The 12,958-nt window shown below is 47.3% G+C and overlaps 1 protein-coding gene across 4 annotated transcripts in view; it reads left to right on the top strand.

Moving 5' to 3' along the window:
- The window catches only part of ASH1L (ASH1 like histone lysine methyltransferase), a 599,934-nt gene that overhangs the window by 347,370 nt on the left and 239,606 nt on the right, over positions 1-12,958 (top strand). For all 4 annotated transcript variants that reach the window (XR_014972078.1, XR_014972077.1, XM_085637967.1 and 1 more), the window contains exons 9-11: positions 2,986-3,031; positions 3,930-4,038; positions 5,258-5,464. Coding sequence is in view for 2 of the 4 variants with exons in the window: in XM_085637967.1 (XP_085494093.1) it covers positions 2,986-3,031; positions 3,930-4,038; positions 5,258-5,464 (362 nt within the window). In the remaining 2 variants the exon portion in view is untranslated. The remainder of the gene's footprint in view (positions 1-2,985; positions 3,032-3,929; positions 4,039-5,257; positions 5,465-12,958) is intronic.

The following is a 12,958-nucleotide window of genomic DNA, read 5'->3' as shown; positions in this document are numbered from 1 at the left end:
GGCCTAATATCTCTCATATGTGAATTGCTCAGAGTCAGTGTCTCTGTACCTCTTCTTAATAAATAATCTTAGCAAGCGCAGTAGACCTACGGTGGCCCTGTAGCAGGTCGGGCAGCCTGTTAGGAGCAGACCGCCTCGTTTCCTCAAGGCATCTGCTGTTTTCAGGTGTGGGCCTCGCTGGTAACCTCACTCAGGACAATAGTCTCAGAGGTAATCAGTACAGTGGGCTGTGCAGCAACGTCTGTTTTGAGCAGTAGCAGTCCTTTTAGCTGGTTTTGGCAATGCCCTGGTTTGGCGGTTTCAGCCGTCATGACGATTGATCGCGATGGTGTCCTCTAGCAAGTGCTGTCTCTTGGCTGATTAAGGCTTCTCACTTGACCATGACTCGTCCCTACCTCACCATGTAAGCAGTGGCAGGATCACCGAGTCTGCTAGGTGACGCAGGTAGTTTTTAAGGTACAACATTAAATGCAGCTTACTCAGAAACAAAGCAGGGCAATTGGGGGGGTGGGGGGGCTCCACGACACAGGAACTTCTGATTTGTGCTGTAGAAAGTCAACTTTCTCTAGGTGTGCCAAATGCTAAAATTCTCCCCCTGGCCAGGCTGTCCTTCAACAGAGCCAGGCACACTCCCAAGGCAGGCTTCTAGGCACTTGAGGCCCACCCTCAGCTCTTGCAGCAGAATGTGTAGACTTGAGGTGATGCCCCCTCATCTATGAAAGTCTGACTCTCGGGAACACCAGCCATGATTGAACAGCAGCTCTTTAAGTACTCGTTGGAGCACTCCCTTCTTGGTCAAGAAGAACTCAAAACTGGAATGAAGTTGAGTGGTATGGTTCCCACTATACAGATATTCTAGATAAAGGATGTGGATCCACCGCCCAGTTCTTCAGAGCTTGTTTGGGTTGGTTCTCTTTCAAATGCCATTTCCAGGTTGCACTCCATACCCATCCTATGTGCAAAGCGGTTCTTACAGCAGGTAGCAATGGTGCTGGCTCCAAGGAGAAGTTTCCAAAACAGGAGCACAGTGACCGGCGTGCACTGGGTCTCCCCTGGGAGACTGGGAAGGTGGGGGCCAGTTTTATTGCTGGGCTGCGTTGTTGATGCTGGCTACCAGCATGCATGTGCTCTCTTTCCATTCTGGGTAGGTTCTCTCACTGCAAGCAAAGTTATAAAGAGCAGACTCTTGAGGAGTGGAATCTGGAAGAGGCGGATCACTGATTGTTTTGTCCGTAGGTAGCTCAGTGGGTTACGGCTTTTGTTGCAGAAATCCTGGTGTGACCTGGTGCCACATGTTAGTCCTTGAACAATAGCTCAGTAAGTTGTGAACTGGCATCATGGAGCTGCAAGCAAGCTGCAAACCATAAGTCTAGAACTGAAGTGTTTTTCATCAGTCTTTTGTTATTCTTTGTTTGCTAAAAGGAAGCAGTAAAGGTGTATTAGTAAGTGCTACATAAATGTTTTTAAAGTTATTACTCATATATCCCAGATGCAGCTGATATTTTTTACAGCGTGTGCATATCTCTTGGATTCAAAGCTTAAAAAACCGCAAACAAAACTGCACCCAAATTATAGTTTATCTATTTATCACTCTCAGACTAGCAACTTAATTGTCTTTGTTTACTGGCATAAGGGTGATAGGCTTCAGCTAACACCGTTTACCAACAAAATTAGTTCAGATTTGTATTAGGCCTAAGTGGAACTGCTATTAAGAAGCCTCCCTTTCCCACTGCAGGTTGATGTGCTGTGTAAAATGCGTAATTGTGCCATCTTTTCCCCAAATTCTTGGGGAGAGAGCCCCCCACACCCGCTTGGCCAGGTCAGACTTGTTCGCTGCACACCCTCGATACATGCATTATGGGTGCTGGTCTGATCAAATCTGCCAGGGCTGCCTTTGGGTTCCTATCCAGCCATGCGCAGTGAAGTGTGAGATGCAGTAATCGGAGACGGACAAAAGGTGAGGCTTTGCCTAAAAACGGCCTCACCTTGCACAACAGAAACTGCAGCTCCACCCGGAACACCTACTATGTATCAAACATAGTGCTCAGGAAGTACTAATCAGCAGCTTTTTGCTAGCAAGGCCCTCATTGAATTTCCAAAGAAAGTCCATCCTCCTCACTTGGCACTCCTTCCTCGCGGCACAGGAATGTAGGCTTTGACCTTCTGGGGAAGATAATCTCATCCTCTGTCTTATGCCATGCTAATCCAGGGGCATGCAGAGTGGATACCACTGGCCCCAGTTCTCACACTGTTTCTCACCCCCCCCCCCCCCCCCGAGACACACACACACATGCTACTTACACATGCACTGTACCCACATACACTTGACATGCACACAGGATGTTAGCGCAAGGTTCTGGGTTTCACTATACAAAGCTGGGTTTCACTTTACAAAGGAATGGGTCAGTAAACTGACCGCTTCCTGAAACAGACAAAAAGGGTCTGGTTACATTTTGGATTCTCAAAACACGGTACACTGCCACCACTGCTGTAGGTGATTTGCCAGGGGGAGTGGTGCGCATTTGCAGGCCACAGGACAGTTCATGGACCTTGCCAAGTCCTCTCTTAACACACTAGGCTAGTGTGACGCCAGATCCAAAATAAAAGCCAGGATACCAGTTTCACACACAGTTGAGCGTTTAGGACGACCTTTTACCATGCAGGGGACATTCTCATCCCAACGCTCACACTGTTTGAAAACTCAAGCAAACATCATCTAAGGATGCGAGATTATATAATACACATTGTTGGTGGTTGTTGGTGATGTAGGACTGGATAAAAACTGTGTTTGTTTCTCTTCTAGATGACACCTATAACCATACTAATAGTTCAGTTTACAAGCTGAACAAAATACAAAAGTTGTTTTATATGGGACGCTTACTCAATGTAGAAACATGTTATCACAACTCTAGTGTGGCAGTCTATCAGGTTGACTTTTATTGTGTCTGGTAGAAAGTAGTGATTTTTTTATTTTATTCTCTTCAGTTGTATAAAAAGCCAGATGTACCGCTCTACAAGAAAATCCGTTCCAGTAAGTATTACTGAGCATTGTATTTTCCACAGGATATCTTTTTAAATGTCCATGTGCATTTGACCTCCCACTTCTCATCATCTTTATTCTTTTAGTGTCTCAACCCTCACTCGCTCTCATCCTTTTACTATTTCTTTGCACCTTCCCTCCATCACAGTGAACTTCTTCACCTTCACTACAACGTATGCAATGTCTCACCTTATTTTTTCATTGTTCTCCCATCATTGCCATTGTTTTTCTCCCTATGTCCCCTGCTTCCCTCATCTTTTTTTTACCTTTTTCTTGTCACATCCTATACATCTTATTGATCTTTCTCCTCGTAGTCCTCAAATTATTTCAGTCGGTCACTATTTTTACTCTGTACATTTGATCGTTCTTCCTGCATTCCTGAAATCCTACATGCGTTTGATCTTTTTTTGTGTTCCCTGAACACTTTTGGTATATTGGTACAGCTGGCTGGTATGGTTTATTTTCTCCGTCTTCTATAGATGTTTTGCCACCTATCCAGCATACTTTGTCATTCCACGTGTTTAAAGCATGCTTTGCATCTTACACACTGTTGTGTCTGTGCCACCTTCCTAGCATGGATCTCTTCTGTACCATCTCAGCATGCTTTGGTTCTGGCTTCCGCGGATTTTTTTGTCCCAAACCCCTCTTCTCAAAATGCTTTATTCTTGCCTTCCTTTGTTACACGCAGACTGTCGTTATCTCTATACTCCCTTTATGTTTCATGTTTTGCCCAACTTCTTTCATGCTTGAAACTTTTCCTTTATCCTTCACGCATGCTTTTCTTGCACTCTGCAGTCACTTTTGCATTAAAAGGCCTTTTAGTGTAATAGATCACACCCTTTCAACTATGTTCTTAGGCGTTGACTGCTATTTCCATTTTGTCTCTAAGATGTCTATGTGGATGTGAAGCCTTTGTCAGGGTATGAGGCCACCACATGTAACTGCAAGAGACCCGAACATGACAAAGAAAAGGGTTGCGTGGATGATTGCCTGAACCGGTGAGGGCACCAACAATCATTGTGATAATGTGACTTTACTTCCTACTCACTGTTGCTCTTGTACATCCTACAGCGATTCAGTTTTTTCTCTTTGTCAGGCTGTAAAGTGCACATTTACCCTTGTGGTTAAGCAACCTCTTGGAATATCATAAATAAATTAAATTAATTGCAAGGAAGGATAATACATTGGTCAATAACATGCTTACTTCAGGTATTTAATACTATATAATACTGGAAAAGGAGCTAGTAATGGCTAACAGATGCATATTGGACAAAAACAATATTGGCCAGACGGAGTCCTGCTCTAGCCATGGATATGTTCATTTATAACCAGCATAATGGTAATTTGGAGCCATCGTAAATGCACTAAAACGGGAAACTATTACAGATGACAAACTGATCGGTAGGGTTGTGAAATGACTTCCCTGATACCGTAGGGTGAATTACTTTGTTATATGAAAGTTTTGTCACATGATCTTTAAAAAGCCTGATTTTTAGAAGGAGGCTGTGACTTGGTAAAATTGCAAAAGGAGAGTTTTGGAACTAAAATAACAGCAGAGGAACTAGAGAGCACACCAAAGAAACTGGGCAAGCCAAGCCAAACACATTCCTGCCAGTTCAGGTGAAATACTGCTTCATTGTTTGCAAGGCTGCTGGCCAGCCACCAATATTTTCTGTTCAGCCCCAGACGTGTAATTTTATTGTAAGAACAATATTGCCTTGGCTGTCACTTCTCTTTAGCAGTAGAAGTGCTTCCTGCCTAGACGAGGGGCTACGCAGTAATAAGAATTAAGGTTTGTGGTGTGGAAGACCTTGCCAGAAATGTAGACGTGCTTCAATGGAATTTAGCAAAAGCGGGAATGGAGAAATAGTCTTAAAAGTAAAAATGAAGAGTATTATTTGTGAACTAGGTTGTGGGAGGGAAGCTGTTATGAAGGCATCAGTGTTCAGGAAACCCTCAGTAAATTGTTAATACTTTTCAACAACTAGTCAATTTATTGGAGTACTTGATGTTACTCTCTACCTCGCTGTTCTCTGTACAGAAGACTTAAATTAGGAATGCACTTTCAGCCACTCGTGTATTTTGTGAAGAGGTCGTGAAAGACACGTCAACTGAGTGTTAAGGTTTTGTAATGATTTTGTGTGTGAATTTTAATTTTGCATTCTTTAGTGTGACTCATTTCAAAGCTTAAGCGCAACTCCTTGTTCTCTTTTGAAGGATGATCTTTGCTGAATGTTCCCCGAATACCTGCCCCTGTGGAGACCAGTGCCGTAACCAGAGGATTCAGAGGCATGAGTGGGTGCAGTGCCTAGAACGCTTCCGAGCCGAGGGCAAGGGATGGGGCATTCGTACCAAGGAACCCTTAAAGTCTGGTCAATTCATCATCGAGTATCTGGGAGAAGTCGTCAGCGAGCAGGAGTTCAGGTATTAAATGACTCTGTTGTTGAGTTTGAATGTAAGGTATGGAGTTCTAAATGTTAAGGTGGGCTGTTGCTGCATTAAAGTGCAGATAGAGCTTCCAAGTGGCCAGAAGACTTCCACAGTGCGCACAGTGGCAGAAAGGATTGCTTCTCATAGTGTGATGTGAGCCTGTCTTTACCCTCAAGGACCGGTTGCTGGAGATGTGTAATCTGTTATGACTGTTAATCTATATAGTGGGGAGCCTCAGGCTTACAACATGCTTTTTATTTAGTCTTCATTGACGATGTGGGAAGCTCTCAAAGCTATGGAGACACTATTTTGGATCTTGTATATATTTACATATTTCAGGCATTCCCCACCATGACGATGGGGAATGATTCAGGCATGTGAATATATAAAGACACCAATGTTGGAGAACTGGAGTAACTAATTTCTTAGTCTTCAGGACTGGTCTCACCCGAAACCTGTCCCTTGAATTGTGTGGAATAGTGCTCATTGGAGTGTATGTTCTTGGCATTTTGTTTTTGTGTAGCATGTTGCACCGAAAAATGCAGAAGGGACCTTTCAGGTCTCTTGCACAGTGGTTACATACGGTTGCTGAGCTGTGATAATGAAGATTTTGGTCTGAACCTAATGGAGTGCCTTAAAGAAATGATTTTTTCCCCCCAGTTGCTAATGTGCGTTACAGTGCAATCATCCCTGGAAGGGGAGATTGTGTTGATAAATAGCAAGATTGAGCGATGATGGCACGCTTTTATGTTATACCGACACCTTGCTTCATATGAAAAATATATGAATGTCATGAAGTTCCTAATTCAACATATTTCTATTAGGAACTGACTCATTAAGCTCCTAGATGTGAAAGCTGACATATAATGAAATTAGTTATCCCAATAGCACTAGAGCCTGGTTTGATAAAAGCCCATTATCTATTATTAATGTATTAAATTAGAACAATACTTCTTAATTAGAAATCTTCTAACTTGGGTTTCCCACTCATAGTAAATATAACCCTCTTAGATCCAACACTTCAAATCCATCCCAGCAGACTGTGTTTCAGATTAAACCACTTGTATCAATATGTATGTATTTGAGTTGCATATCTGTGACCTTGTATGCATTGGAGCATAGATGTGTTTGTTCATGAAGTGAGGGAGGGATATATGCTCGATCTAACTGCGGTAGGACCATATTTCAGGAAGCTATTTGAATCATGTACCTGTTCAGCACTAGAAATAATTCGGTCCAGGGTTGCAACTTGAAATGCTGAGCATTGGTAACCTTGTGACGTTGTAAGAGCCTCTTGTGGTTTGCCTGCTGTCAGTTCAGCTTATTAGTAGGTTAATGTGTTGATGTAGTAACCCAGCCAGAAGCTCTGTGCAGCTCTGCTTCTGAAGCTGCTTCTTAGTGTTTCCTGCCAGCCTGTTCTTTGGTGAGAAGCAGAAGGGATGTGACACAGTCAGTCAGAGACAGATGGTGCTTAAAATAGCTCAGATGTGGAGTGAAAAAGTAAAATTCTGCAGCATAAGATGCTTCTAGATTCATATTAAGAGATGGTGAATATAGGAAGTATCCCACCCTGGAATTAACAGTGACATAATAAAGTAAGACCTCCTTCTAGAGAGACTCGTTCACTCAAACTGTGGCCGATGCCAGGCTTGCTGTAACCCTAATGCAATATTTTATTGGACGTCTGATCCTGGGGATATTTGCAGAGCTGAATAAGCAGGTATTGCCACTGTTCGAAGTCATTCCTCCATAGTCATAGTCGTTTGAATCGCCGCCCAGCTAAGTTGTGGTGCTTTGTGAAATGAGTGCAGTGGATCGCACTAGTTCTGAACACGTTTGGTATGTCTCATTCTGCATTAATTAGTATGATCTTTGCGGACTAAAAGTATAATCATCTGTTTGATTCCGAAAGTGGATTTAGTTATACCAAGTGGAGAGACCAAAAATACAATAGCTATTGATCAGCAGTCCTTTCTTTCCTTTCACTAAGAATCTTTACATTGCACCGTCTCCAATCAACAAAGTACGAGACACATAGGGCAGGCAACTTGCAATTGATCCCAAAATGCGAAGTACATTATCCAAGAACCATCTGAGATGTGCATGCTGTGGCAGTTTAATTTCTTTAGCTGCTTTTATGTCCATGGAACATTAAATGAAATATCTGAAGTAATTCTGGAGATAGTTAAAAAGTTGCATCTTCAGTCACTCTTTCACAAGCATTGTTCACCGGTTTCTCTACTTGGGCTTCTGTGGTGGTCATAAATTTGGCACTATATATAATACACTTGACCGAAGCACTCAAAGAACAACAGGAATCTGGTGTAGGCCCCGTAATGCTCAGCGGTGGCAGTAAGGCACTCAATTTTGCCTCTCTGTGAGCCTTGAACACCCCACTGCCTATGTAACTTGAAATACAATGTTTGATCCATCAACATCCTGGGGCATCAATTATGTGGTGCGCCATTTTTTTCATGTCTGAGGGATGTAGTCTGGACTCAAAAAGATCTATGGGCCTGTCTCTTGAGGGTACACCCCAGGCAGAAGGGCCAGCAGAGGTGGCAGAACTTCCTCAAGCTCACCAAGTTGTTACTAAGAGAAATTGACCCATCACAGACATTTCTGTTCATATTTGACATTGAGACATAAGATGGCATGGCTCACGGGGTGGAGGGCATCACTGGCATCCAGATTAACATAACAGCACCTTTTGCCACGGAAATAGGGTTCACCATTGAAAGCTTCAGTGATGAGGCAGACTTTTCAGGCTTGCCAAAGCTTAGCATCGCAGTCATCTTAAGCATCAAGACCACCAATTTTGCGAAGCATGGAATTATAGGGAAAGAAAAGGCATTGATATGTTTGTTACGACATAGATAGTATCCTGCAGAAGGCATAGACAGTTCGAGGCATGTGGGCTGCTGAATTCATATCTGTGCATAGATCGCCGCCTAGTGTTGGGTCCGGATGTTTTCACGTTGTTGTCCTGGAAGAGTCTTCGAAGTATCCTTGGATAGGTGACTCCTCCCCTGGACTACAGTGCGCATGGGCATCCTCTCCATCCTCAGATTGTTTTTTTCCGCCATTGGGTTCGGATGTGCTATCTTAGCTCAAGTTAGGAAAAAATTTTGTCGAGGCCACAAGGCCTTTAGTTCGCGTCGGTACTGTTTATCGATCGGTTTTCGATACTCTCTGTTAGTTTACTAACTTTCAGCACCGACTTTGTTCGCATTTACCTGTCCATCAACTACTTCGACGATGGAATCGAGGACGCCATTCAAAAGGTGTCCGGTATGTAATGCGAAGTACCCACACATCGACGTCCATCCGGTGTGCAACAAATGCCTTTCGCCGGACCACGACGAGTCGACATGTATGGCCTGTGCCCGGTTCCGTTCAAAGAAGACTCTGCGGAATCGTCGAGCGGCGAGGCTCGAAGCGCAGCACGCGGCACCGGCCCCAGCTGACATCTTCGACGACGCGGACGACGTCGAAGAAGTAGAAGTCTTACCCTCCAGTCCCGTTTCCGACCAAGAACCCGGATCGGACGAGGCCGACGAGTCACTCTTCCACAGAGGTGAAGACGACACCGAGGTAGGAGACGACGAGGAGGCCTTAGGGGCCGAAGAGAGTAGCTCCGATGATGAACAAGGCCTACCTGTTCAAACCGAGAATTCACCAGTGCCACAGACTATGGCTCCGGTCGAGGGATCGCCTTCGGGCCTTACCCGAGACCTATCACGCAGTCCTTCGGCCCCGCCCTCGGGCCCGGCCTCGGACGTTCAGCGGCAGCCATTACCGCTTAAGCCAGCTGGTTTCCCTTCCACGAAACCGAAACCGAAAGCTGCTCAGGTTCCTACGAAACCGAAACTGAAAGTGGCGCTAGTCGGATCGAGGCCTTCAACACCTTCGACGCCGGCGCACCGTGTCGGCACCGACCGCACCAAGGGGGACTTCGGTGCCGAACTCGAGACGGGCGACATGGGAGTCGACAAACGGAAGAAGGCCATCGGCGCCGAAAAACCTGCTCGGTTACCGGCGTCGACGCCACCGACACCGAGGGCCGTCCCGCCTGCTACGCCTCGCAGCACTCCCTCGACGACACCGAAACCTCACGTGTCGAAGACGTCGACGGTGATCTCCGCACCTCGGCTCGATGCACCACGGGCGCAGAAGATATCTGCAGCCGCCTCGACGACCCTGGCGGGGGCCCCGACCTCTAAGGCGCCCCGAGTACGGCCTGGCGCAATGCCAGGCTGCAAAACCAAGGCTGCCCTCCAGGACCAGTCGGGTTCGATCGATCCAGCGGTTTCGTCGGTGCCGACCAGCATTACCTTCGGCTTGCCTCCATCCACAATCCCGAAGGCGTTTCAACTCAGGACACAGGCCACCAAAACTGCGGTTACGCCTGTCGAGCCGTCTCCGTCACGCGTCATCGACGCCGACACTGGCAGGATGATTCTCCACGACCGAAGGATAACTTCGGAACCGCCATTGGAACCTTTCAGGATCCCGCTAAAGAGGAAGCTGCCTGTGGACACAGAACCTCTCCTGTATGAACCCTTTCATTCACCCTACCAGGATCCACACCGGGCCTCCCCCACACGCTCCGACACGGATGCATTGGAGGACTACATGGGTGAACAAGTCCCCTACCATGTGGACACGGACCCTGATGACCAGCAGGACCCTGACCAAACTTGGGGCGACCCTGCAGACCCCAGTGCACCTCTTGATGCACAGGACCCACAACTATATGGGGCAAAAACGTCACCCACAGAGGATACTGCGGCGTTCAACGCTCTGATTGAACGGGCGGCGAACAACCATGATGTACAGCTTCACTCTGATATCATCGAAGATGACTTTCTAATGGACACCTTTGCATCCTCAGAAAGACATGTAAAGACTCTGCCAATGTTGAAGGGGGTCCTTAAGCCAGCCACTGACATTTTCAGGGAACCCACCAGGGCACGAGTGATAAACCCCAGGATCGATAAGAAATACAGGTCAGCACCTGGGGATCCTACTTACATCAGAGGACAATTACCACTCGACTCCATCGTTGTGGCGAATGCCCGCAAGAGGGCACACTCGCAGACAACCGGTGACGCTCCTCCCCCGGACAAGGAGTCCAAGGTGCTGGAGACCTCCGGCAAGCGAGTTGCCGCACAAGCTGCAAGCATATGGCGCATAGCTAACACTCAAGCGCTCCTCGCTCGCTACGATAGGGCGCACTATGACACAATGGAGCAACTCCTTCAACACCTCCCTGACCCCTACAAAGAAGGTGCAGAAATCCTTATCAGAGAGGGACAGCTACTCACAAATGCTGCCATCAAATGTGCACTAGACGCTGCTGACACGGCTGCCAGGGCCATCAACACTAGCGTCATCCTACGACGTCACGCCTGGCTACGTATCTCAGGATTCAAGCCTGAGGTACAAAACAATATCCTTAATCAGCCCGTCAACCCCGACTTTTTGTTCGGGCCTGAGGTTGACGCCACCCTCGAGAAGATAAAAAAGGACACGGACACTGCAAAGTCCATGGGCGCCCTACAAACTCAGTCCTTTCGGAGCGGCTCCTTTCGTCGCCCCGGAAACAAGGGAGCAGGCAGAGGACAGGGGTCACAACAAACATATAACAAGGGTAATACGCAGACCACCTACGATAAGAACACCCGAGGTGGCTATCGTGGCTCCAGTACCAAGGGCAGAGGACGTGGCTACGGCAACACCAGGTCCTCCCCCAAGAACAAGCAGTGACGCCCTCTCCCTTCCTCCCGACCACATAACACCTGTCGGGGGAAGGCTACAACGGTTCCTGTCCACGTGGAACTCCATCACCACGGACAGGTGGGTCAAAGATATTATAAAATACGGTTACTGTCTGGAGTTAACTTCCACTCCACCCACAATACCACCAAGAAACCGTCCTATGTCCTCAGAGCACTTGACGCTCTTACAGCAAGAGGTAGAAAGTATGCTTCTAAAAGGCGCTATCGAGGTCGTACCCGTCCACCAGCGGGGCACGGGGGTTTACTCCCTATACTTCTTAATTCCAAAAAAGGACGGGTCGCTCAGGCCTATATTAGACCTGAGACCCCTGAACCAGTACATTCTTTCGGAGCACTTTCACATGCTCACTCTACAGCAAGTCCTTCCGCTTCTCCAGCAGGGAGACTTCCTAGCATCACTGGACCTCAAGGATGCGTATTTTCACATACCCATCCACCCCTCACACAAAAAATACCTCAGGTTCACTGTTCAGGGGCAGCACTATCAGTTCAAAGTCCTTCCCTTCGGCGTGACAACAGCGCCCAGGGTTTTCACAAAGTGCCTAGCTACGGTGGCGGCACATTTACGGAGACAGCACATACACGTCTACCCCTACCTAGACGACTGGCTCGTTCAAGCGAGATCAGCCCAGCAATGTGCAAGCCACGTGTCCCGTACCATTCACCTTCTTCACAGTCTGGGATTCTCACTAAATTACCCAAAGTCTCATCTCCAGCCCGCACACGTACAACAGTACCTAGGTGCGACTATAGACACTCTGGCGGCCACAGCTCAGCCAAATTTAGTGAGGATCAACGGCATACAAGCGCTGATCTCCAAGTTCAGACCCAACCACTCGCTTCCAGCGCGAGTGTTTATGCAGTTGATAGGCATGATGGCCTCCTGCATCTTCATAGTCCCGCACGCGAGATTACATATGCGCCCACTTCAGGAGTGCCTAGCACGTCAGTGGAATCAGGCTCAAGGACAGTTGAAAGACCTAGTGTTGGTGAGCGGTCGGGCATACAACTCTCTGCATTGGTGGAATCCACAAAACCTTTGCAAGGGCCGACCGTTCCAAGAGCCTGTTCCACAAATAGTACTGACAGCGGACGCGTCTCTCCAGGGATGGGGAGCTCATGTACTCCACTACACAGTGCAGGGACTATGGACGACACAACAGAAGAAGATGCACATCAACCTTCTGGAACTGATGGCAATCTTCCTGGCCATGAAGGCTTTCAAAGTACATCTGTGCAACAAGGTCGTGTTGATCCGGACGGACAACATGACCGCAATGTACTACATACAGAAGCAGGGAGGGACACACTCTCCACAGTTGTCTCATCTGGCTCAGAGCATGTGGAAGTGGGCCATTCAGAGGAACATGTTCCTCATGGCGGAACACCTCCCCGGCAAGGACAACCAGATGGCGGATCTGCTCAGCAGACACAGCCACCAGATGCACGAGTGGGAGTTACACCCATCGGTACTCCAACCGTACTTCCAGCAGTGGGGTCACCCAGAAATAGACCTATTCGCGACAAGCGAAAACGCAAAATGCCAAAGCTTCGCCGCCAGATTCCCACACCCGCAGTCGCAGGGCAATGCGATATGGATGAACTGGTCCGGCAAATTTGCGTACGCTTTTCCTCCAGCACCGTTGATACCGCTGGTGGCTCGCAAACTCCGACAACACTCCCTGAC

Source organism: Triturus cristatus, chromosome 12, assembly GCF_964204655.1.
Source record: "Triturus cristatus chromosome 12, aTriCri1.1, whole genome shotgun sequence".
NCBI lineage: Eukaryota > Metazoa > Chordata > Amphibia > Caudata > Salamandridae > Triturus > Triturus cristatus.
Note: the sequence above shows the minus strand (reverse complement) of the source record. Positions and strands in the feature narration are given on the sequence as shown.